General features: G+C 43.3%; 1 protein-coding gene across 9 annotated transcripts in view; it reads right to left on the bottom strand.

The window, feature by feature from the left end:
* Window positions 1–322: 322 nt before the first annotated feature.
* Window positions 323–26,653, bottom strand: part of cbfa2t3 (CBFA2/RUNX1 partner transcriptional co-repressor 3) — a 43,237-nt gene continuing 16,906 nt past the window's right edge. For 2 of the 9 annotated variants that reach the window (XM_044351516.1, XM_044351568.1), the window contains exons 2-12: window positions 19,429–19,584; window positions 16,788–17,029; window positions 16,544–16,633; window positions 15,569–15,750; window positions 12,587–12,870; window positions 11,820–11,905; window positions 10,406–10,676; window positions 9,840–9,908; window positions 9,041–9,094; window positions 7,170–7,360; window positions 323–6,193 (exon numbers count right to left, since the gene is read on the bottom strand). In XM_044351516.1, the coding sequence (XP_044207451.1) occupies window positions 5,804–6,193; window positions 7,170–7,360; window positions 9,041–9,094; window positions 9,840–9,908; window positions 10,406–10,676; window positions 11,820–11,905; window positions 12,587–12,870; window positions 15,569–15,750; window positions 16,544–16,633; window positions 16,788–17,029; window positions 19,429–19,584 (2,015 nt within the window). In that variant the 3' untranslated portion in view covers window positions 323–5,803. Of the gene's footprint in view, window positions 6,194–7,169; window positions 7,361–9,040; window positions 9,095–9,839; window positions 9,909–10,405; window positions 10,677–11,819; window positions 11,906–12,586; window positions 12,871–15,568; window positions 15,751–16,543; window positions 16,634–16,787; window positions 17,030–17,222; window positions 17,839–19,428; window positions 19,585–26,653 lie in introns of those variants that run through there. The other 7 variants (XM_044351537.1, XM_044351559.1, XM_044351528.1 and 4 more) reach the window with 7 other exon arrangements.

The following is a 26,653-nucleotide window of genomic DNA, read 5'->3' as shown; positions in this document are numbered from 1 at the left end:
TAATAGATGTAGTAACAATCAGTTGTTAAAATTTGGTTTTGTGAGTTTGGTGTGTGAGTTTGTTGAAAAAAACTGTGCATGAGCTTATGCGTTACGAGCTTTTTTCAGTGTGTAAATATTTATTTCACAGACAATGAATAAGCTTGTTTGTGATTTGTTTTGTTCGTGCGCATACACTATATGATTACTCATGTCTTTCTGACTTTTTATATAATACACTTTATGTTAGTGATGATTCAATAATAATTGATTCTTGTTTTGTTTTCTGGGGGTGTAATCTCTGAATAAGCCTGCATTTAAAGAAGAAAAGCAACAAGAGTGATGAATACTTCATTTCATGTTTTAATTACACAGTTACATTGTTCAACACAGACAATAACCTGAATTAGAATGTTTTACAGCTTCACACATCCAACAGAGCGAACAGTTAAAGAGCGGTATTAGCAACAGGGAGGAAAGCATGCAAGAAATAAATACAAATCAGAATTTAATTCTTCTGGCACAGTTTACTTCATCTAAAAACGGCAACAGGACCTTTTGAAGAGGGAAATAAAAACAAAAGGAGAAAAATCTTCAAAGCGCCAACCCTTCCTACAGAAATATGTTTTTTTTCTGTAACAATGTATTGCACAATACAGTATAGAATGCTTCCCTACACATTAAAAAAAAACATAAACCTTTTTTTTTCAATTTATGTAAAGGTAAAAACAGGACCATCCTGAGCCATGGCTTTTTTGGGGAAAACAAGTGCTGTATTCACTGTTTGCCACTTTAGCTTTCTACTGTAGCTATTCATCAGTGCCTGTTTCACAGGGAGGACGTGTCACCATCGCTTCAGATGAAACTTCACTGGTAGAGTTACTGGTTGGGGTAGGGAGAGACAAAATGCCAACCTGCTAATATTTGTCTTTTCTAAACATGCGTTTTGCCCATATCATGTACATAGTTAAACAAATAGAAAAGTGACTGATATGACTGTAAAGTGTTGGGAGACCCTTGGATGGTGTTCACAACAGCAGAGCCCTTATGCGTTTGCCATCTACAATATCTTCAAAGAGTGCAGACACCTCGGCACAAATCTTGTTTGTTTCATGACTTAATGTATCTTACACACCCAGCTGAACAGAACATGTTTGACCCGATGAATGAAATCAGGAGGGAGGATCTCAGTGAAGGACAGTTTCGACCCCGAAAGTTCTCTAATGCTGGGAGATAACTCAAAAAACATGAACCAACGAGGAATCAAAGCAAAAAATAGGTGTAGCTTTTGGTTGCATTTTGGTCATTTATAAGTGGTCTATTGGGTTTGGCTTTGTTTGTTTATCTGAGGGCTTACTCGCAGACGAGGACGCACATGCAAAGCACTCAGGGTTGAAAGGAACTGTCATCACAATGTTGTTTTGATGTGGATATTCTATGCAAACTCAATATTTTACTGCAGAAAGCTACATAATGTGAATCGCTCTGCCACTATAGTCTGTCTGGGATGTTTCATTAAAGCTCTGAAGGTTTCAAGTAGTTAGTACAGAGACATGAAGAAAAAGGATCTTTTTTTTTTTTTTTTTTTTTTCTTACAAAACACACACCCCCATTCACACAAAAACACATGCCCACCATGCATTCATTTTATCTCTGCAAGGCTTTGTAACTGTGAGAACACGCAATCAGTATAGGCTTTCTGAAGGAGATGCCTCTATTGTTTTTACAGAAGCACTATTCAATATGTGCACAACAAGCGCTTTGATTGCTTGAATGTGAGTTCTACACATTTGAAACATGAGCGCACTCTTCACTCTTGTGCTCTGAGCGTGTGTATTTCAGACACTTTGGTTAACTGGTGTAGTGGAGCTTCTAACCTTATTATTTCTGGTCTGTCAATACACACCATGTCAAAGCCTACTATGGCGATGCAGGAGTACTTTGGTCTGTGCTTTTATTGGTTTTGGACAACAAATGGCATGTCATGGTTGATGCTGTGTTCAGTTTGGTAATATGCATGCTTGACTGTATGTGTACCCTATGTTATAATATAAAGATTTTTACTAAAAGTCCAGCAGTATCTGTTTTGTTAGCTGGATGTGATCGAAAAGGTGAGGTCTGGTGAAAATAAATATTCCTCCACATCATCAGTAATGGCAATTCCTTTCAACGTTCTTTCTTTTTTCTTTTTAATAATTTTCAGACAGATGATCGGTTTTGAGTGTTGCATCTCCATGTCTGCTCTCAGCCCAGCTTTTCAAAGTCCAGGTCAACCTCTCCTGGTGGTTAGCTGTATGGTCAAAGGAGGTAGCAAGTGTGTGAGGGGGGGTTTGTGAGGAGTGGTCTGTGGTATTAGCGGAGGAGGAATTAGACATGGGGAGAAAGGAGCAAATGACACAAAAAGGCTGAGGTCAACACCATATTAAGGTAATTTTTTAACACACATACAGAAATGCTATACGCAGATGCAGGGGTACCTTGCAGCTTATCTCGTTTGAATTATATGTCTCAGATAGTCCAAAAGAAAGTCATTATTCACTGTAACAATCTGTGGATAATTGAAAACAAGCAACAAAAGCAAAGTTTTAATTTTTTGCTATGCCATCCACTGAAAATATAAAGATACCTTTTTTTTCCAAGTTTGGTCCAAGTGTTTATGAGGCCAACTGTGTAAAGTTAATCACTGTGAAATTTGCTTGAGCATGGCTGCCACAGGCACTCTGTTGCAGTGAGTAAAACCTCTGATGATGGTATGCTGGCACATATGGGAAAGGCTGAAAATTAAAATAAACCCTAAAGAGGTGGTGCTACCCTCATGGCTGTCCCAGATCTTCAGCTTAATGCTCAATTTACATCTTTACAAATAAACAATAATCCGTAAAAACAAAACAACATTTAAAAGATTGGGTATCAAAATAAGCTTCAAGGTTAGCTTTAGTGTAGCTTAACACTGGCATATCATTTAACCCTACAGTAATCAGTTGTCCTGCACCTGGGGGAAACAAACACACCTAATCGCACACACAGGATGATGAGGACCAAGAGAGAGGGTCACTACAGTGGCACTTGAGGCCAGAGGATGGTGATGTTTCACATTGAGTCACAGGAGTCAATATACGTGAGAAATAAAGTTTTGACATGTCCCAAATTCGGTGTGAAATAACTAAATTTGAAACTGAGCCACTGTTGAGTCCCCTCCTGCAGGATGTAAACTGACCTGGGGTGGATGAAGCACGGGACAATGACAGGATTTTGCCTGAAAAGCAAAACATAAAAATTACAGAATTTGTCTCTTGATGTAGTACAATGTGAATGATTTTTCTAAGATGGTAAATTAAGGCCTAATTCATTCATTCAGAAACTGTTGTAGAAGTCCTGTACAGTCCATCCACCCTTAATCTGTTTTCATCTATTTTCAGCTATGTTGCATTGTGGTCTTCTATGGAGCCACTTTACCTCTGTTACCAACAGTCTCCTCCACTCAGGGTCACATGACACTTTGATTTCAATGAAAATTGAAAGTTTTTAAATTGTATGGGGCGGGGGGAGGGGGGGAATTGATAAATTTGAGAAACAAATGTACTGTGAGAAAATCATATTCTGGACATTAAACTTTAAAGGTTTCTGTTATTTGGCAAACACATTTTTGGACCTCTTTAAATACTATGTACATTCACATTAAGTTACTGATGTTACTTTAAATATATTTATATGTATCTATATTATATGACACCCTATGGGCAGTTGCTGAGGTTCCATCAGTAGCTGAATTCTCTTCATATTGCACCTCCGTCCTCTCACTGTCTTACAATGCGAGCAATACAAAATATTCTACAAGAGGGGTTTCATCTCATTAATATAGATACAACAAATCAAACAATAAGTACTATGGGGGGGGGCTTCCTCTCATAAACAAGTGTCCTTGCTCTGACTTCACTGCTCAGCCCAAAATGTAAAAGAGGAAAATGAAAGGTAACAAAACCAAAACAAAAGTCCATCTTTCTGGATATACACAAGGGCAGCACATGTGGACATCAGCGACAAGAGACATTATTGAAAAAATGAAAAGAGGAACAATATCTACAAGCAGGTTTGATCCCTCACCACGTGACTGCTCTGAGGCTCTGTCCAAAGCAGGCCGAGGTCGGGGGAGGACTTGAGTCAGGTAGTCGGGGAAGAGCGTAGAAGGGAGGTGTGGGGTGAGGGGAGGTAGAAAGAGAGAGGAGAACCAAGTCTACACCGCCCTTCACTAGGCTCTTTCATTTGTTTATCATGCTTTGGAAAAGGAGGGAGTGAATGTAAAGGTAACAGCAATTCCTTGAAATATCTCCTCGTCATTGGAGCTTTAAAAAAAAAAAAACAATCTTTCCATACGTGTCCGTAGTATGCAATTCCTTCTTGGAATAATGTTTTCAAGCTTGTTTTGAGGTTTTTGGCAGCTCCATTTCCATGTATGTATCTTTGTCTCCTTTGAGGCTGTGTAGCTTTTCCTTTCCTCTTTTTTTTTTCTCTCCGTCCTCTCTGTTACCATTCACAAAAATCACACTGTGGCAGGGTTTCCATCCATTTCATCAAGTCTTTCTTGTAGTTCACAGCATTTTCCATATTCACTAGTCTGGGCCATCACTGAGGAATCGCTGTATTTTCGTCCAGGCTGCAGGAAGCAGCTGCAGATCAAAGCAGATCACAGTTTTGTTATGTTTTTTTTTTTTGTTTTTACTGTCTGACTATCTCTGGGTCCCGTTCTGCAGCTTCTCTGCAGCCTGGTCCTCTCAGGGCTGGCTTATCTGCTGAGGAGGTGATGTTGCTTTGCGTTTGGTTATAAGATGAGTGCTTCTCCTTATCGCTTACTTACTCACTTTGGCAGTGTAATACAAAGGTTTGGATCATGTTATTTTTCATCTTTGAATTTATTTGGGTTCACAATGGTGCAGAGAGGTGAGTCCGGTGTAGATTTTCTTGGCTCGCTAGCAAGGTAGTTAGCAGTTTAAAATTCATTTATTTTCATATCATTATTATCGTTATCATCAGCATCATCATCATTATTATTCTTTATTTAGAATATTTGGACTTTTCTTTATTTTCCCTTAAAGCCAGAAAGAAACATTTAATAAATACTAAGCTGTGTTTCTGAAGAATAAATCGCATCACAGGTTTTTCCCCTTCCCTCATCCATTTGAAAAAAAAAAAAAAAAAAAGCTAATTTGTCCTTTTTCTGTCTCCATTACGACACTGTAGAAAAAGTGCCACATCAGTGAACTGTTTGGACTGGTAGTGCACATATCAGGGCTGGGTATTTGTCTCTCATTGGTGTGAAATTAAAGGGAAATCCTATCCAAGTGCTAATCGGTCTAGTCATCTCCCCCATCGATGATGCTTTACCACAGCCCTTATCTTGTGTCCTTACGTGGACGTAAATTACCGTGCTTACATTACTGAGGGCACATCTTCAAGTCAAAGCTCATGTTCTCAGCAAACACATCTGATATGTTTCTGTTACTGAAAACAGAGATGTGAGACACTGCTCTTTTCATGCGTTACATTACACTGAACCCCAGGCTGGAATCTTTGTATTTGTGGCTGTGTTTGAGAAAGAGAGAAAGACAGAAAAAATATTTTTGGGGGAAGTTGACAAGTTGAGCCAACCAGTCTATCATCAGGTAGTGAGAAGAATTTCAGAAGAGCTTAAGATAAGAGGGAAACAAGGACTGACATAATGGGAAGAGGAAAGGAAATGTGTGCGATGGAGATTCCTCAGTTTGGTTTTGTGTGGAGTGTGGGCACTGTCGCATTAGTATGCATGAAAAGGGTCAAAGGTCAGACGTCAGCGAGAAGTGGCGTCTAGTAGGGCGGGGGTAGCTGGGGTTGTGGAGCGAGAGGCACTGCTGGAACTGCTCTCCTTGGGGCTGGCAGAAACACTTCCACTGCCACTGCCAGCCCCTGCCGCAATACTGCTCTGGCCTGCCAGGGACAGTGGTCCTGGAGGGGTGCTCTCCGAGTGGGTGGGGGGTGCACTGGAGGACGCTGAGGACGAGGAGGGGGTGCCTAGAGGGACACTGCTGCCCCCTGGCAGGCCCTGCAGGCCTTGACCACAAACATGGTGGTGCTTCTCCCAGTCTTTGTGTTGGCAGAAGGAGCCGCAGTAGCGAGCTGTGTTGCAGCCGCTGCACGTCTCACTGGCTTTCCTCCCGCAGTTCCAGCAGCTCTGGTGAGACAGTGGGGAGAGAGTAGGTTGATAAAAATAAGTCTCTTTTTTGTTCCAGGATATCACAGAATTTTCTCTTTTAGACTGAACTCAATATATAGGTTCACAATTTTTTTAAGTCTGTCTTGAAACAACGGTCAGGTGCACAGATGAATATTGAAATAGGTTTTGCTTTCTGTATTCATCCTCCTGTTCATACTAGTAATTGAAAAAAATCCCTTCCTAATGCACTTTCAATGTAAATTATGGTGAACAAAATCCACAGTCATAGTTTGGTGCAAAAATGTATTCAAAAGTCAATCTGAAGCTTTGAGGCTTCAGCAGTCCAAATTAGTAAAATCAAGTGTTTCCATCTCCTAAAGTTTCTGTCTTTTTTGTACAAATTCCCCTCTTTGTGTGTCCCTGGACAGTTTCCATGATTACAGTGAGCAAAAATCTGTTTCAATGTCCATAGGGGCACCTGACTATTGTTTTAAGATGGATTTGAAAAATTCTACCTATCTTTTAAATGTATAATGAAACATGCACTGAGTCTCTTCTGTTATCCAATTTATGTCTCTTATCCTAAATTTAGTCTGTTCTTATTACATAGTGATTTAATTTTCAGGCTCTTAGGTCTTGGTCCAAGGCCACCGGTTTGTGTTACCAGCAGGTGGTGGTCAACTGCTCTGTAATGGCCTCAGCCTGGCACATTGCTCCGATCTGTGTCTATCTGCCTTTATTACACAGACAACTGGGCTGTTTCTGCAATAATGATGACAGCATGGTGTTGCACCAAACCAAGAGCAGCCAGCTGTATGTAGCAGCAAAAGTACTGTCAGAAATCCTCCAGGATTACACCACATAGGTAAACTATGTGGATAAAGAGGACAAAGTAAGTTGTGGTAGATGGCTGGAGCAAATGAAAGGTAAAGAACCTGAGGAGCGAGGAATTTAAGAACGAATAAGAGGGCCAAGGTGTAGGTGGGGGGTCTGTGATACTCACTTCACTGGAATCCTCCTGCTGGTTGATGACTGTTAGTGCATCCTCAGAGGCTTGCCTCTTGGCCTCGGCCAGCGCCCTCTCCATTTTAGAGCGTTCTGCTGAAATCATCTCATGAGCCTTCCTCTCAGCGTCCGACACCGCCTTCTGCAGCTCTGACATCGCCTGTCGCTTCACCTCATTCACTGCTTCCTCTGAGAGAGAGAGAGAGAGAGAGAGAGAGAGAGAGAGAGAGAGAGAGAGAAAGGTGTTAGTGCTTCTGCCTACTCTGTCATCCTTTATTGAGGCTCTTTAAGCTGCCTTCTTGTTGTAGCTCAGTGAACAGATGTACACCATCCAAGATTTAAAACGTTCTGCCAGAAAAGGGAAACAGCCAGACTTCAATAATTAATTCAACAACAGCAGATGTCTCCAAAGTTTTGTCACCAACTTGGCTGTTCATCTAACATCCAGGGATTCCCTGTTTGCATGATTGTCCTCTTGTCATCAGGATAATTTTAATAGAAATTGTTAGACAGAGTTTACAGTGCAACTGAATAATCTCCCCAGCGGTGGGGATGCATATCTCCACCGGAGGGCTTCCTGCGATGTAGATTTTATCGCGGGGCCTTCTTCCAGCAGAAGTATTGTACGAGTGTTTTTACAACAAGCAGGTGTGTAGTCTCCTTTCCAGATGGCAGTCTAAAATAGAAACTTCATGCAGTCCCTTCTCAGTGAGGGGCAGGAATGATTACATTTTGCCATCTTTCATTATTGGCCTCATGATACACAACAAATGTACAGTACTTGATTTCTCATAGGGCTTTATACTCCTGAGAAATAGGTTGCCAAATATACACTATTTATTAATCAAATGCTAATGTGGAATATTGTGATCACAAGATATCAATTTCTCTAAAATGTAATTTTCTTCTGCCATAAATACAGCAACATTACTTTTCTGCCTCCTTCTCCACCCACTCTAGATGTGCCAAGAGCACACACACATACACACTTAAGACACTAAAGACACACAAACGAGTGGCTTTCCAGGTGTGTTATGCTAACCAAGTAGGCAGTGAGACGGATGCTGTTTTCTCCACTGCTCCCTGTTTCCTTCAGTCAGTGTTTGTTTGAGAGGGAACTCATAAATAACTGTCACTTTTCCTCGCCGCTTCACTTCAGTTGTTTCAAACTACTGTGTAAAAAGATAGGCAAGGGGGGAGCCTTATCCACACTATGTTGTGTATATGTGCACATGGCTGTGTATGCATGTTTGAGCTTGATTCCTATACTTGCAGTTTGGTAAAAAAGTTAGTATTCCATCAGTCCTGTCAACGCAACATAGAGTGACAGTCAGATGCACGTCTCAGTGCTTTCCCTCATCCTGTCTACCTTTATCCTTCATTTCATTTCTCCTCCTTTTTTCTTTTTCTTACACCCCTCCTTCTCCTCTTTCTTCTCTCCCCTTCCTAACACTATCTGCATTATCCCGGGCTTCTCAATTATCTGGCCTAATGCATGCACCACTAAGATTAGTTTGCAAATTTAATTAATTCTTATCAAGGAGACTGCATAGCAGATGCTGGGGCAATTAGCACTTAATGGAAAACACGGGGGCAGCAATATTAACGTTTTAATTCCACAGGGATTTGGCAAGTCCCTGAGATGTGTTATTTCTGTCTGCTTTTTCACACTTCAGATCTTATTTTTCAAAAGCACCACAGTCTCTCAACCTGAACCAGACCAGAGAATACGTGTCTGGTTTTAATTAAAAGCAAGAGGTGCAGCAGCTACATCAGGCAGACTACCTGGCTGCTGAGATAGAGGTGACACATACACACACACACACACACAGTAAAGGTGAGATGCTGGGAGTGAGATATGTTACTCACCCTGCTTGTTTTGGAGATGCTTTAGTGCTGGGGAGAGCGGGATGCTTGTAGTACCTGTATGAAAAACAACTGCAATTAAAAGAGCTTTTTCTGCTGGTGAAAATGCAGCACAGTATTTTGCCGACAGCAGCAGCATCTTTCCTCCGCAGGGTATTGGAGTATGACTGCAACATAATAGTGCTGGGACTGGGCTGGAACAAGAGCTGAGCCAGGTGACTCCTGGGATGGGCTCTATCTAGCATGCAGTACACAAGAAGGAAGGCCCAGGAAATACAACACTCCCACCTGCTCCCCTTTGGCTACAAACCAAGCCAAAAATATTCAAAATGTATCTTTGCCTGGATATCTAAATGTCTTTATTTGATTCACTTCAGTGATAAGTTTGTGTACTGTGCATGAGGCTAGAAACCACAATGAAAAAAGAGGTTTTCCAACTTAAGAGTGTGTGTTTCTCAGGACCATGGAGACCAGTTAAGCTGCGACTCCAAACTGCGCTGCGCTGCTGCGGCCTGCCTTGGGCCAGGTGACTGCATTTTCACTGCAGCTTTAACTGCAGTGGCCTTTCATAGTGGTGACAGATGGGGGGCATTTAGCCCTAATGACACAGAGGGTCTCCAATCCTCTGGCCTTCTGGACCTAGAGCTGTAAGGCCTCTGTTCTGTCAGTGTCAGTAGCCAGGGTGAGGGTCGTGAAGACTGATGATGTGTGTGTGAGTGCGTGTGCAAACAAACTTGTTAGTCTTTGTGAGGTCAATCATGAGGACAATAGAGAGTAGGGGGTGTGGATGCTTGGCTCTTACCAGCTTTCCTCCAGATTTCTTCTGGCAGGTATCCTGAGGGAGGCCTGTGTAAGAAGTCTCGGTGGATTTCTGAAACACACATGTAAGCACACACTCAGTCTCAATAACACACACACACACACACAAACATACACACACATAGTGACAGACTCTTGATCTCCTAAAACACACATCCAAGTATCCATCCTTATAGTTTCCAATTCTATTTTGGGACCAATACAAATTATGTGTGTGACAACATCAGTAAATAAGCTGTCATCAACTTTTTCAATCCATTTCTGGGAAGGAATGTGAATACGGGTGTTAGAAGTGAATACCAATCTTGATTATGAATGAGCATGCTGGTAGCATAAGGGTGCAATCAGTCAGTTAAAGATCCAGAATGTTGCAAACAGATCTGTATTACCTCGCAGTATGAGCTAAAATTTGTAAATTTGCAGAGAAATTTATTTGTCTAACTGACTTTTTGTTTCTAAATTGATTTTTTTTTTCAGCACTTTCAAATGAGCCGTACCTTGCTGTGAGTGTTTTGCTTTGCCAAGCATACCCTGTGTGTGTTTGTCTACCTGTCTGTCTGCCTGTCTGCCTTTCAGCAGCCGAGGAAGTTCCTATGGGCAGTGCCTCGCTGCTGCTAGCTGTGTTGGAGGAGGAGTTGTGGTGAGGAGGAGGAGGAGGAAGGCAGTGCTGTCCGTTGCTCCCACCTTTTTTCATCTCCTCCACGTCGCTGTAGCGCCGAATCCAGTGATTCATCTCCTCTCGGTCGGCCTCCTGGCAGCGCCGCAACACTGTCAGAGAGCGGCGGGTCTTCTCCACCATGTCCATGATACAGTTCAGGAGCTGAGGATAAGTTAAAACCATCTGCTCAGTTCAATTCACTGTAACAGAATTTTGAACCAAAAAAGTTTATAAATCCATCCAAACTACCAAACCAAATAAATCCAAACTCCTAACAAGCACAGGCTTTGTGCTTTGTCACACAAAGCAAAAACATTTTTGGATAAGAAAATAGTTATTTTTGCTGTAAAAATACACACTACCTAGCAGATGTGTGTGTGTGTGTGTGTGTGTGTGTGTGTGCTTGCATGCTTCTGTCTGCCTATCGGTTCATGGATTGTGTGCTTGTCAGTGAATTTCAATGTCTAAGAGCATTACAACAACGATAATGTAACAGCTGGGCTGCTGATGAAAAAGTTGAGCCAATTCCTTCCACCCTTCTGCTCCGTTCCCTGCCAGCTCAACAGATTTCCTCTCTTTTCTCTATTTCCCCCGACGTTGTAAACAGTGTCACTTTTTTCCACAGTGCCCTGTGTTTCCATTGCTGCCCGGTCTGCTAAATGGGTTTAGCATGGTTGACGTTCAATCTATATCATTATTCCCATTCATCTTTCTTCTCCGTCTTTTCGTCTCTGCCTCCTTTTCTCTGTCTCTCCACCCCACTCCCTCCCCTCTGAGTTAGCTATATTTATTTCAGTGAAGTGTTTCTAATTTGGCAGGGGTCCAGGCCTGGCCGGTTCTCTCCATCACTGCAGCTCTTGTCTCAGCTGCTCTCCCCAGCTGGAGCTGCTCTCTGCTGGGTCCTGAGCTCCATCTGGGGCCCCGTTTCTGTGTGTGTGTGTGTGTGTGTGTGTGTGTGTGTGTGTGTGTGTGTGTGTGTGCGCGCACGTGTGTGTGTCTAGTGTATGTGATTTTGCCTTTATAGAGTTGGGTGCCAGGAAGCCAGATAGGTGTCTGTCGTTAATTCACCACACTGACACAGACCTCCTAAGGTCAGCTGTCCATCAACTGCTAATTCAGCTGGGACTGAGGCTCTTCTGTCTGTCAACAGTTTCTGTCGCTGTCATCTGCTTGCCATCTTTAGCATTAAAGCTAACTTTAGTCACCTACTGACCTATTAACTCTTTTTTTCCACTGTTGTATTCTGTTTATGAATGAAGCAAAGAGGTGGTTGACATTAAATATGGCTACCATGCTGATACGTACATTATCAAGGTGCTTCCATTCCTCTGCCCACTCTCGATCTGTTAGACGGTGGTCAATGACCTCCTCTTGGCGGGCTCCATGCACTGCTGCAACACAAAGACACAGAACAGGTCTCTGTCAGGTTCAGCACATATACAACACACTGTGTTACTGACAGCAAAGCACTATACTGGTCCAGGGCAGACACTAAACTATATTTTGAATAAAAACTGAAAACTTGATTAGTTACTGTGTGCGTGACTATGTACAGTATGTCTACTTACTTATAATGAAAGGTGCAATATAAATAAAATTGCCTTCCTTTGCCTTGTATTAAGTTAATTATGAGCACTAAACTACCTGAACTTCATGCTATATGTGGAGACATTGCACTTTAAAAACAATACAGCATCTAATCCAAGATACACCTTTTCACTGACCATGGCACTTAAGTTTTATTTTTAAAAAAGTAACTGGTGGCAGGGACTCATTTGCCCATACACTACAAAAGCCTCATGTCTAATCAGTGAGACAATTTGGCTAAGAATTCAGCTCTTTCCTTTTGGGAAAGCAGAAGGAAGGCATATATGGTTGCCACAGTTGTAGCACATGGGCATGTATGGCTGTGGGCTTTATATAGATGCACTGCCAAAAGGATTATCACACTGAACTGACAACTGGCCTTTGTTCTCTCTACACACCCCACTTACATATACACCAGTCCACTGAACATATAACTCTGGCCTGCAGCTCTATAGATTCATATGAATGCTGAGCAGCTGTTCTACCTGTCTGCCGGTGCCTGTCCCGAGCGTCACGATGTTCATTATGTCTGTAAGCGTCTCTGTATTGGTGTGCAAGGGCCATGTCCTCTAAGCGGTAGTGCTGGGGACCCATTTGGGGGTTGGGTGGGTGGGGCAGGCCATTGGGAGGGTGTGTGGGGAGGCCGTTGGGAGGCGGGTGAGCAGGAAGAACCGTGCTAGGGCTGAAGCGTTGGCTGGGACTGATGGTACAGGGCCTTTTGGCCAGGTGCTCCGGATGTAAGCCATCTCTCTCTGAGCTGTCTTTGGTCCTGTAGAAGAGGACAGGGGAGTGGGTTAAAACATGAGTTCATATTAACACTAAGCAGCTTATACGTCACATTGCATATAGACTAAGAAAGAAATGAATTGTGGTTGAACAAAAACAAGCCTTGAATGTTCTGAAAATCCTGACAATTTTTTATGAATCTTAGGCCACAATGACCCAAATCATTGGGAATTATTTCTCAGTGATTCATTCAAAAATGTTTTTTGATCAGAAAATATCCAAAAGAAGCCTGAGGCAGGTGATAATATGAACACCACCAAGTGAGCAGTACATAAAAACACTCCTGTGTTAGCAAAGAAATGAAACATCCAATCCTAGGAAGAAAACCAAATCATAGAAAGAAAGCTGAACTGGTGGAGGACAGATTAAGGCCTGTAGCGTTTTTCCAGCTGTGGGAACAAAGTGTGGGATGTGTGGTATATTATTATCTAAAACAAAACAGATCTTTGTTATACAATTCAATGTTTATTTGCCAATAATGCAATAGCCTTGCACAGCAAGACTACATCTCACAAACTCTGTTTTCCCTACAAAATCTAACATACTGCTCACTTCGAACCTAAAATTTACTCAGAAACCAATTTTTGACAACATGTAGATGTGCGAGGGAAGAGAATCATCTTTTGCATGGCCTGCTTCATCCTTCTCCAGCTAATTCATCCGTGGCCTTGGAAGACCTCAGTGAGTCATGTGAAAACTGTGGGATGCCTTTGCCAGGCTAAATATGTAATGTCCAATGTATTACTTCACAGTTCAAAGAAACATGTTCCAGCAAAGACCAGAATGTCTCAATCAGAGGGTAAAAAACAAGACTAATTTTGGATTTCCTATATTGCCAATGTACAATTTCTTTGTATTTGGCTTACTGTAAAACTATATAGAAGAGTAACAGTGTTGTCTGATCCGAAATATGTGAGTGGACAATGTGAACAACCTTAGTAACAACCTTAGTAACAAGATGCCATGGAAAGGATGTCTGTTTGTAGGCATGCATGAATGATCTGATGTCATCATGAGGAAGCAGAGGTAACTTTGCAAACGAAGTGTTCAGAGCAGGCCGAACTTGCAAAAAGCATTTTTACATATGTTCACCTCAAGTTTTGGAACTTGTTTGGAACATGTTTAATATAGACATCCAACATCGTAACAGTATAAAAATAACAGAAAATCACAAAAAGCATGATATGTCCTTAAAAGAAAACTCAGAAGTCTGGACACTTAACTCCTCTGGTTTTAAACAAAATAAGACAAAATTCCAAATGTCAACACTAAATACAACAGGAGCTTTGTAACATTTCTACACACACACAAACACACACATGTGCATATGTATGTATCCCTGCTGAGAGCTGATTGTTGTTCAGTTACAGTAAGACAGTGCCCCTCCAAAGCTTTTGCACAGCTGTACGCCATATGTATCAAACAAAGCCAAGGCCAACTGTACACCCTGCATCTCAAGCTCTTAATCTGAATATCCCTCGGCCTACTCTTAGATTGCAAGTATTTCTCTCTCTCCCTCCCACCCTGCTCTCGGGCTTAAGGGGCAATATGGGCTGAACACTGTGTGTTTGGCAGATGTTTAGTGACACTCATTTGTGTCTGTGTACTTTTAGTGAGTGTGTGTGAGAGGCTGTGTTTTCGAGCCATCTGGACAGTTTAAATGGGAGTGTTGATATTAATCTGTTTAGCTGGATGGCAATAGCCAGGCATTCGGATGGAAATCACTCTTTATCGTCCCGGGGATCAAAGGCGAATAAATGCAGCGCTGCCACATGTAGAGGATGTGTGTTAATGTGTGTGTGTGCTCATACTCGATTATCCATGTGTATATTTTGTGCATGCTCGTACAGATCCCTGGCTCTGGTATCTGACAAATCAGAGGAACAGCTGGCACAACGTAGGCCCTGCCCCAGCCTGAGCCCCCCCCTCCCGTATAAGCCAGAGGTCTATAGGCGGAGATGTGCGGATTACAGTGGAGTTGCACGTTCAGCTCCCACCCCAGTCCCATCCCATCCAAACCACCACCCACCTCCCCACACCCCGCTCAGGATGTGCTCAGTGTTACGGTCAGCACATCACCATCTGGACACATCCCTGACATATGGACGGCTGCTGGGAGCCCGCAGGCCAGGCAGTCAGAGAGAGCGAAAGCTCAAGTGAGAGAGGTGAAGAAGTGATCAGAAATGAAGGCAGTTGCCAGGAACAGAAGAAGGGACAATATGAATTGAATAAAGAAAGGTAAATGCCAGTTAATTCCCTCTTGTGACACCTTCTGAGCTGGTTGAATAAAGCAGTGTCAGGGGAAAATGGGGACAGTAGTGAACCATAGCACACTGCTGGTCTTTCTGTCTGTCTTTGAATTGTGTTGAGGACATCTACTGGTCTTCATTCCCTCCTCTCTCCTCCAGCTCTCTGTCTATTGCTTCTCTTCCTCTCTCTTTCTTTTACTACTCTGCATTTATCTCATGCCTTCCTCCTAGACAGCTGGCAGAGCCAGCCTGGCATTGGGGCTGTCCAGACTTCCGCCTCCCGCACAGAGGATTTATAGCCTCCCCTTGTCACTTGGCATTCTGAAATACCCTGAAATAATTCATTTATAGCACTGTCTGTGTGAGAGTGTGCCAACGTATGTGTGCTTCTGAAGTGTGTGTGCTTTTGCTTGAATTTAATAGAGATGCTACCTGTCAGGGGTTCTTCTCTTGCCGTGCTCATTCATCTCCAGCATGATCTCGGAGGAATCGAGGGGCGAGTTGGCATTGGCGTCCAAGAGAAGCTGCTCGTGTTGGGCCAGATACTGAGCTGGAGTCTGCTTGGCCAACCTGGCACAGTGGAGCAATTCTCTCTGCAGCAGGGGCAGGTTTGCCTGTAGTGGTAAAAAGAGGGAAAACAGACGCCTCAGGATTAGAAATGAAATAAGTTGTTGTAGAAAGGAAATAGATTTATCGATGTAGAAAGAAGTGTTAAGCGGACAAGAGGTGCGATAGAAACTCATGGTGGAACAGTAGATAGATGGGGTGAGAGTGAAATAATGCCAGATTAGGAGGAGGAGAAAAAAGAAAGCGATAGATGAAGAGACAGAATGAGATAAGACAGGTCCCTTGACACATTCCTCTGCCATGTGTCTCTCTCTCTCTCTCTCTCTCTCTCTCTCTCTCTCTTCAGGGTGTGCTGACGTGTATATTGTATGTGTGTGTGTGTGTGTGTGTGCATGTGTGTATGTGTGTGTGTGTGTGTGTGTGTGTGTGTATAACAGTGCTGTCAAATAGCTCTCTCAGACCTGTCTGCTTGATAAAACACAGCCACTGTTGCAATGTCCCAGATGTGGGGGATCACCACACGCCAGGAGGTCTGACACTCATTCACGCATGCACACACGCACGCACACGCACACACGCACACACACACACACACACACACACACACACACACACACACACACACACACACACACACACACACACACACACACACCACTTTTCCTGGACAACCACGAGCACATCCCACTACCCTGTCTACATTCAATGTGGCATGAGTACACATATAGGTTTCCACTTCAGACAAGGTTTCCCTCCCCACCTTTCTATGAACCCTTGAAACTAGGGCCAAGCTGTATGCATACACACACCTGTGGATAAAATCTGTACAAAGATATTTACCTTCAGGAAGGGAATGACGAAAGGCCTCAGAGGGAAGTTGGTGGCTTCATGAAGTTTGGAGTGAAACTCTTCAATGGTGAGAGTGGAGTTCTGCCCAAAACAAGACAACAAGGAAGAATAAGATGAAGAAAAAGAGTTGACGCAAGGGTTGCTAAGAAATCAACTTGTCTAACACTCTCTGATTCTTAAGTACAAGACAAATTTACAATATGTCAAATATTCTGCAGAAGAAATCTTAACTTACCACCAGCCCCAGCACAAGGCTACGCACTCTCTCTCCAATCTCAGGCGATATGTCGTTTCCAAACTGCTGCAGTGTGGTCAGGAAGCGCTTCAGCTTGCAGAGTTGCCGGGCACCACAGGCTGGCGGGAGCTGCTGGTTGGACAGCGAGGCCGTTGAGGACATGGCCGGCCCGTTACTGAAGCCGTTAGGAGTGGATGGAGCACCGTTCAGTGATGTAGGAGAGTGGCTGCTCCCATTCAGCACTGCAGATAAACAGACAGAAGGAAGAGACAACGTGAAATGGGTCAGTAGTTTCTGAGGGGCCTGGGGGGCATCTGACGAATCTGGGGGCACGATGAGGCCAGAAACACTTCTATCCTGCTCATAGAAGAGTGTTTGGTTAAGATTAAACACAAGTAAAACATACAATAGACTCAAATTTGACATTATACTCACAGTACACGCTGCACACAGTGACTTCATTGGTGCAATCTTATGCCAGTTTGACTGAAGGCTATGAGTGCGTGTTTGTGTGTGTGTGTTTGCAGTAACTTCAGCTGTCTCGCAAGTGTTACCATTTGACCCCCCCTCCCCCTCCATCTCCCCCATGTATCAGCCTATTCCACCCTTCTCCTCACCCTCTCCCCACTCACTCACTCACTAGGACACAACTATAAGAGGAACTTGTTAAAGAGGTGCCAAAAATAGTCCTGTGGCCTGTGTTACTTTTATTCCAATAGCAGGTGTGTTGCTAAATCTGGCCCTGCACATGTCCACCAGCTGAAAGTAGATTTGCAGCTTTAGGGTTCAGTATAGTCGCAGCATTCATACACATATATAATCACTCACATATTCTTTCTTAATGCGGGTACAAACAAACTCACAAATACACGGGAGCTCACACACAGACACACAAAAACACGTTTGACCTTTCCCCTGATTTTATATTTTATATTATAAAATGCATACACTATTAGTATAAGATATAATTTATGTGTCAAAAAATGCTCAGCTCTTTTTCCATTTGTCCCATCTCCCCAGTTGTCTTTTAACTACGTTTAAATCCAATTTGTGTTTGAATAACTGATGATGACAACATTTAACTTGTTTTTTTCTCCAATTAAACATTGTTTTTTGTATAAAAGGTCTGTCCCTGTCTTTAAATGATTGTATTTCATTATGACAGCATATGCAAGCACTTACACTGACCAAGGCATCTGAAATGTAATTTTATTACCGCTGTAGCAACTTAATCTTTTCAAAATGTATTTCTACAATGAGCCATTGTGGACTGTAACAATATACCTCATTCTCATACTCAAAAACAATACTATATACAGTTAAGTTGTTCAAGAGTCTAGTTCCCGTGGTTCCTTTCAGGCATGCTTGTTGTTCTAATCTATGGGTTGAAGGCCTGCACACATATGGACTATCCCATGTGATCCCAACAGGCAGCACTTGTGTTCTGGTTTTAGAGAGGGAGAAGAGAGAGAGGTGCAAGGAGAGAGCTACACTGCTGACCACCCGCCACAACAGGTGAAACAACATGGCCTGTCATTGCTATATAGGGAAGAAAGTAGTCTACACACCGCAACGCCACCCTGGCTGATGCCCCCAACACCACCACCGCCACCCTACCAGCTGGTAAACAACACAGACACACATGCACGCACAATGCTACAGCCGCACTCGTCTTGTCCCACCAGCAAGGGCATTCGGCACACCAAAAGACACACACACACACACACAAGGAGATGCCTGCAGAGACACACACCTGACACACAAGTGACTTCAACACTTGTTCACCAGAACAGGGAAGAGCCAAATATTTGGAATTTCTCTCCCTTCACTCAAGCATATAATGTGTTCATGACTGTTGACCTATGAGAGACAAATGACTGTGTAGTCCACTGTAGATGGCTTCTGAGGCATAGCAGGAGTGTATTCATTTGTGCAATTTATTACATATTAAAAGCTCAATTAAATTTTATTTAAACATATAGCACAACACTGAAACATAGACATTGATATACTGTTGTAATAAGAGTTATATGTAACATAGACTTTCACTGTTTGAGGAGTGAGAGGAAACAGGGGGAGAAAGTGAAGGTCGATGCAACAAAAGTCCCAAGCCAGAATCAAACTGTGGACATTGTGATTGTAGTATATGATATGTATCTGAACCACAAGGCCACTGTTTTTTTTTTTTTTTTAACTTGTTTTAAATCTAAACAGCAAGATGGCATTTAACCTGCAAATTGCAAAAGCTATGCTTATCTTAACATGAAAGCATGTCAGCTCTGCACAGATGCATTGGTTGCAATGCTGTAGACAGATAACTGGTGTAATTGGGGGCTATCTTCTCTGATGCTTACTGCGAGCTGTTCCAGCAATGGGTTGCTGGTCAAGCATGCCTAGCAGCTCACTGTTTTTCTCATACCTGCCTGATTTATTGTCTGCTGACATGGCACTTCAGCACAGAAGGATCATCTTCAAGTCAAAGAAAACATATATCTCACAGCATTTGAGCTAAACAACTGTAGGTCATGTAAAGCTAAATAGTTTATGGTAAATATTTTACACGAATAGTAAATGCAAATGTGAATTTGTCTTCAAGTGTTATTAATCTTAGAAAATAGTCAAAAATAAATAAGGTCCTTACTTGATTTACTGGTGGTTGGGGTGAATGAAGCGTTGCGATTGGTTACTTGGCTGACAGCCGGGGGTGGAGGAGGCATGGTGGGTGGGGTGGACCTGGGCTGGGTTTTCACATCCGCAGGTGAATCTGGCATTGTTCCAACCTTCTGCACTCTGCTGCCTGGGATGGAGAAGAAGAGAGAGAAAACAGTTGTTATGATGGAGCACGAGCATTAAACAAAACAAAAAAGCTGGTTAAGGATGAGAGCACAGACATTTTCACCTGGGAAGCATCGATTCTTTCCTTAAACCAAAAGACCCGTAAAAAGAACGAAAACAAATCAATGAGGGGAGTGGAAATGGATCCAAACTTGTATTGTGTCTCTCTTGTTGGAGATTCATGGGCCTGGGAGACATACAGTAACACCTGCTCACTCGCTCAGCTGCTGCTGACTGAGAGCCCCCCACACCAACACCCCCCCTTCTCTTCCCTCTCTCTCTCTCCTTCACACATACACACTCCATGTAGCTCTGACATCCCAATCAGTGCCCCTCCACTGTAACCTCCAACCCCCAGACACACACACACACACACACACACACACACACACACACATTCACATGCACACACTCCTCCCCGCCTGTCCCCTCTCGTCCCCTAGTTCAGACAGCCGGCTTGACAGCCAGTGACAAGTGCAGCTGGATCTGCTGCTGTCCATCACTCTAGACTGGCTTTCAGCAGAGCTCCATCCTGCTACCAGAGGCTCCACTGTCCTCTGCCAGACACCCTGCCAGGACCAAACAAGGCAAGACCAGGCTCTATAGCATGAAGGGAATGGATGGTACAGCAAGAGACATGAGAAGAAAACAGGCCACAAGCATGTGTGAGGACTGTTGGTTTCCATTCTGTATGTGTCTATACATACCATGAAAAACATTGTCATGCACAAAACCACATACATACATACACAAGGCAGGCTATATATACAATGTATACATAAGCAGCAGATCTATTATTTAGTGATATATCTGTGGAGTGTTGACTGCCTTTCTGCCTTTCTATGTGTTCACCTGTCTTTCATTGCAGCTGCTGGAACCAGATCTCTTTGCAATGCAAACCTGAGCTGAGAGGTGTGATGACTTTTGCAGCTTATGAGAGGACAGCTTTAAAGTATATATGCATGTGTCCAACTGAGTCCAATAAATGTGCACTATGCAATGAAAAACAATCAAATCACTACTGTGTGACAGAAAGGTATACGTTTCTTGTGCTATAGAAGCACTACACACCTCTATATGTGTAGTAAACATGTGCATTCATAATAAAAGTGTAAGGAGAAATGGTCCTCTTCTAGCAGCAGATGTGAACCATGTTGTAGACTTTATGTACCATTCATTGATTCTTAATAAATCTCAATGCATCCTCTCACTCCTCTCTATGTTTTTTTTACTCACTATAAGCTTTCTCTTAATGTATCACAGGAGAGAAAGAGAAAGAAATAAAATGTCAAACATTGAACTCAAACATGTTACATTACTGTACTAGCCTTCTTGAAATTTGAAAAGCCTAATTCTGCATCCTCATACACACAGAGAAGAGGCGACTGCCAGAGTTGCATTGTCATGAGACTGAGTTTAGTGGTCAGAGATAACCTCTTGTACTGCTACTGGTAAAAAATAATTAAAACAATAAAATCGACACCACTTTCGAATACAAAAATCCAAAGGCCTGCTCTTGCCATCTCTATAGGAATCTGCTGAAAACCACACACATTGTAGTGACCAACTAACATGCTGTATTAAATCGCTTTCAAATAATGTGTTGTTTATTTCACTCCTTAAGGGCTGACCGTGAGGTTTGTGTTTTCCTAAACAAAACTCTTGCCTCAGTCGGCCTCAGTCCTTGGTGTTAGCCTATTTCTGAGAGCTCATGTAGAAGCGTTCAACAGCTGGTGTCTGTATTTAAAGAGTGCCACTCTGGAGTGTGCTGTACGAGGGCCATTGACACAGTGATCCTCAAGAACACGAGGGGCACTCCGCTGTTTGCCCCATGCCAGACGCTCTGAACATAAACACACAAGGTTGTAGAGAGAGGCAGACGCGGCTGGCTGGTATAAATAGATGCAGCCATTCTCCTCTAAAGAAGCCGAAACACACAAACAAGCCATCCACGCTGCTGAAATTGCTTCCTGTAGGGAGGCAGCCATATGCTTCAGTAAACCTCCTCTTTGATCAAATTTGCTGTATGCAGCATATACTGTAGGTCTTTCAAAACACAGAATACACCACAACAAAAAATCCTTACATGCAATATGATAATCTATTGTAGAGGTACATCTGTAGAGGAAAGGAGAGGAGAGGAGAGGAGAGGAGAGGAGAGGAGAGGAGAGGAGAGGAGAGGGTATACACAGTATACAGGGACCGCCCTGTCTGTCTGCTCCCACCGTGGGATTATAGACAGCTGTTTAATCTGACCAGCTACAGGGACGGGGCACACACATACACACCATGCTCTGGATTTCACTTTTAATACATTAGGAAGTCTAGCTAGGTCTGCAACCCCATCTGTGGCCATCTGTGCTCCCATTGTGCTTTGTGCTGAAGGACGAAACACTTGTGCCGGTAGAAGGAGAAAGAGAGCGACTGTGTACCAGGTAAGGCAGACCTGTGGTTAAGGTTCAGGTCTGGACCTCGGTCCTGTCTGCGAGCTGCTCTCATGTCCACTCACAGGTTTTTATCTGGAGCCACTTTGTGATCAATACAGCTGAGAATAGTTCTGCTCAGGATACAGATACGTCACTGTCTGTCCCACACACTCACTATTAAATATAATGCTGAAAATAAAACAATACAATGCAGTCCTTGCCTCTGTGCCTGTTTGCCTGTTTCTCTGACTCTCTGAACAGCTGTATGTCTGCACGTTTGACGTAATCGGGGCTAAAAGATTGCTCACCAAAGAAACAGTCTGCAGTCTGAGTTCTAAAAATGTTTTCTGTCTTCTGCTCTCCCCTTGTGCCATGATGAAACAAGATGAAAAACAATTCACTGCAAGACACACAAAACCACAGATCATGTACTATACAACTGCACACATATGCACACACTCAAAGCAGTGGTTTGTCTAACTTTCTAAAGCCATTTTGGGGTCTCATTATAGATTTAAGGACATATGCCTTCATTAAAGCTCCAAAACACATATACAAATATTCACTCACACACACAAACAAATACCATCATGTAATGACAAGCCATTAGAAGGCCATTCAGATGCTTTCACATTGGCATACATGTATGTCTGTGTGTAGACTGCATGAATAACTGTGTGTGTGTATGTGCATGTGTGTTTGTGCTTCCACTGGAAATACAGCTGCAACTTATTAGCTTTAGCTAACCGCTGCAGAACAGTCCCCTTAAATCCCCCCTGTCTATTCAATCTATCGTACTCCGCAGAGACTCTCGTCAGTGACCACAGCTCTAAAACTCTCCCTCTGTCTCTTGCTCCTTACATCCCTCCCACCCTCCCTCCCTCCCACTGTAATTCCCCCAGTCTCCAGGAATGCTGTTGTTTTTAATTTCTCCCAGCTGCTCTGGCTGGCTGCCCGGCCGCCTGCCTTCCCACATCTGTTCCCTATCAGGCCACTGAGGAGTCCACACAAACAGAGCCTGAGCCCCTAGCCCCCAGCCCCCCACCAGGCCTTCATATCAAAACATGGGGATTGTAGCCCTGTGCCCTGGACCTAGGACCTAAGACCAAGGGATATAGCACCTACAGCACCCTCTGCTCTCATACTAAAACCCTGAATGCCATTTCACAGAAAAAGACACTCAGAAGCACAGGAGCTCATCTTCTGTTGACCTAGAGCAATCTACAGAAACAGCATGTGTTCTTTCTGTATGCCTAATTGTCCTATATTTTGATATATGCCTTGTCATCAGTGTGAAGTCTGAACTGTGTCACAGGTAAGATGTGAGCCTGTGTGTGTATATTTGTGTGTCAGCACGCAAGCTGCCTCTGCAGACAGATCCCAGACTCCACTTCATCTTGAGCTGATTTAGAGTTCAGAGGCTTTAAAGCCCTAACTAATGACAGGCCTGTACAGTGTGCGCATACCCTCGCACACAAATACACACACAGCTGCATGCACACATACTCATAAGCTACAGAATACACAGCCCGTCCTCCCAAGAAAAACAACAGTATAGGTCGAAAATTCAGTCGCCAAAAACGACCTATAGCTACGTTTGAGTGACAGACACCATCTAGCGGCTGTAGTAAGTACGACCCGCAGAAGTGACGCAGTTCAGATGACGTATACTGTATAAGGTGACAAATGTCGATACTAGGAGGAGGTGGGTCGGATGGATGACTAGATAGATAGATAGCAAAAAGTGGACTTAGCTGCAGGAGACCACTGTTCACTTCCAGTTTCCAAACATGAGTCAGGACCGTTTTTTAAAAATCGTAACTACGATTGTCATGGTGTTTACTGTTGCCATGACGATGAAGGTTGCCTAACTTCAAGGAAGTAGTAATCTTAATCCACAGCACCATGATCCTTCCCTAACCCTAACCAAATGGTTTTTGTGCCTACACCAAACCAGACCTTAACCACAGTGTTGTCACATCATAAAAAATAATGATTTTTTAAGAGTGATTTGTAACAGTTTTGGAATGCGGTATATTAGAAAATGCTCCTGTGGGTCAGTCTGAAGTGCATGGTCTAATCGACCTATGTGGTCATTTAATTATGAGGACGTGTTGCAATACATATGCTCACGCTGCGGACACAAACACATATTTTCCTCTATGTTACTTGAGAATCTCTGTGATAGTACACATGCAGTGCCGGCTGAACAAACAAGCTGAACAAAAAACAAACGGGGGTGGGGGGTTCTCCTTAATAAGCACTGACAAAAGCCATCGTGTGTGTTTGATCAGATCACCAGGGGCAAGTCACTGGCAAATCACCATTTTTTTTTTCTGAGTCAAAAACTTAAAAAAAAAAAAAAAAATTAAATGGGTAAACTGGCAAGAAAAACAAGGCTAACATGAGGACTGGCAGGGAATGAGGATAGATTAAAGACAGTTTATCCAGGGCCAGAGGTGCTAAGGGTAGAGGAGTTGTATTTCTGTCTCTCTGAGCTGCAGGGATCCTGTCATACAGTGCTTATATATCTGTGAAAGCTGTTATTGATGTAATTGTATTGAAGTTCTAGCGACCATCTGTTCTCCTTTGGGAGGGCCTGGCTCCTCTCGTCGGCAGTGAAGTGGTTATGTGCAGCATATCACTGCTGCCGACGTGCTCACAGAGAAAAAACTTCCTTTTCAGATTTTCCCAACGGCTGCTAATAAAATCCAGATGCTAGACTGGAGCTGTTTCTGCCTCGCTCCCTCACCTCTCCCTCCTCCTTCTCTCCTCCCTCTCCATCTTTTGTCCTTCTACATCTCTTCTCTCAGACACAACCCCCCCCCCCCCACCCCCTCCTCCTCTCCTGTCCTTCCACATTGCTAATCATTTATTTTGCTCCTTTCATTTCCTCCCTTCGCTCCTTCCCTGCTCCCCCCATGATCCATCCATCCTCGGCTCCTTCTTTCACTCCAGCCACTAACCCAGAGCCATTCCTAAATAAAGGAAAGTATTTGTGACATTCAGCCGAGGCGGGATGTGCCAAGAACAACTCCCTGGCTAGCCAGACACATCTGGAGTGTGTTAGGACTGCACTGGGCACTGGTACCGACACTGGCTGTCCCACCACACATAGACACACAGAAACGGTGGACCATAGAAATCACATACAATCTAGGCCGCATACATTCTCACAAAGCTTGTTGTTTTTGTCTCACATTGAAAACTGTAATTCGTGTTGCTTGCCAGACAGCCTAGCAGCTGTATACAAGAATTATCTGTTGTTGTTTACACTTCCTCAGCAGCAATAGAGGACTAAGCAGTTTATATGCATAATTGTGAAACTACAAGAGTATTTGTATGTATGTGTTCTGTGTATGCATGTGCCCTACATTGCAGTGTGTGCATGTGTATTGTGCTTCTGCGTGTATCTCTCTGTGTGTGTGGGGCTCCAGGGTCTCTGTGTGAGAGGAGTTGAACACCTGAACATCAATAACTGTCATGTGGGCCACCTGGGACCCTACATCCAGCTTGCACCATGGGCACACAGCCATCACCAGCACAGCTGCTACAGAGAGCGAGAGAGAGAAAGAAGAGAGAGAGCTGAGATATGGGGGAGGAAGTAGGAGACAAGAGACACACACACAGCTATATGAGGAAGTGACTGTGCATGTACATCTGGGAATGGGCCAAAGAGCCAGAAAGGCAGACAGACATGAGAAGAGAGAAGGATTTACATGTAGCTTCTCCTCTGCATGACAACTCCCCTTTGTTCCCTCTCATTGGCATCTTCTTTTCCTCGTCCTGTCAGCCGTGCGCCAAATTTTGCCAGCTGAGAGCTCAGCCTCGGGCTGCCACATTCCAACATCAGATCAGACTTTCTTTCATCATTCCTCTTTCAGATGAGCTCAGTTAGCATAGGCTCCATCAGACATGACATAATTCATCTTATTATCCAGCACACTATTGACATACTATAATAAGTTCTGCATTGGCCTTAAACTGACCCCTGAACCCATTTTTAAGACCTGACCTGACTGAACCCAACTAGTACTACAAAATTTGAGACCAGAGCGCTAATGCAACACATGACCTTTCTCTTGTCTCTTTCCTTCTTCCCACTGGGCATTGCATATCTACTTGCAACACAACAACACAAGAAGTTCTGGGTTTTGGGTCTGGTTTGGGTCAGTTAGAAGAATTGTAGCATAAAACTCAATAGGAAATGACTTCAGGGTAACCTGGCATTACTGCCTTTGATTATCTCAAGTGTATTGACAGCTTTAATCAATAACCAATAACCCAAGCAATAACTCACAAACACATGTATTCTGTTTAGGAGTCCTCTGTCAGAGGAGGTTCACATATGAATGCACTTACATAGATAAGCTCTGCGATCCAAACACCTGCAGCCTCACCCAGCACCAATTAGCTCATCAAGCTTTTAATTACTCTGTTAATTGCATACAGGCAGCATGAAGGGCAGTATGGGAATAGGGCAAAGGGGGCCTCCTGAGGACCCAGCCTGACAAGCCTAACAAACAAAGAGGAGGTTTTCTACCAACAGCAGCCACAACAGAGTGACTCTGGAGGCTGGGAGGAGAAGCAAAGCGGGAGACAATA

This window comes from Thunnus albacares, chromosome 1 (genome assembly GCF_914725855.1).
Source record: "Thunnus albacares chromosome 1, fThuAlb1.1, whole genome shotgun sequence".
In the NCBI taxonomy this organism is placed as follows: domain Eukaryota; kingdom Metazoa; phylum Chordata; class Actinopteri; order Scombriformes; family Scombridae; genus Thunnus; species Thunnus albacares.
This window is presented reverse-complemented; position numbering and strand designations above follow the sequence as displayed.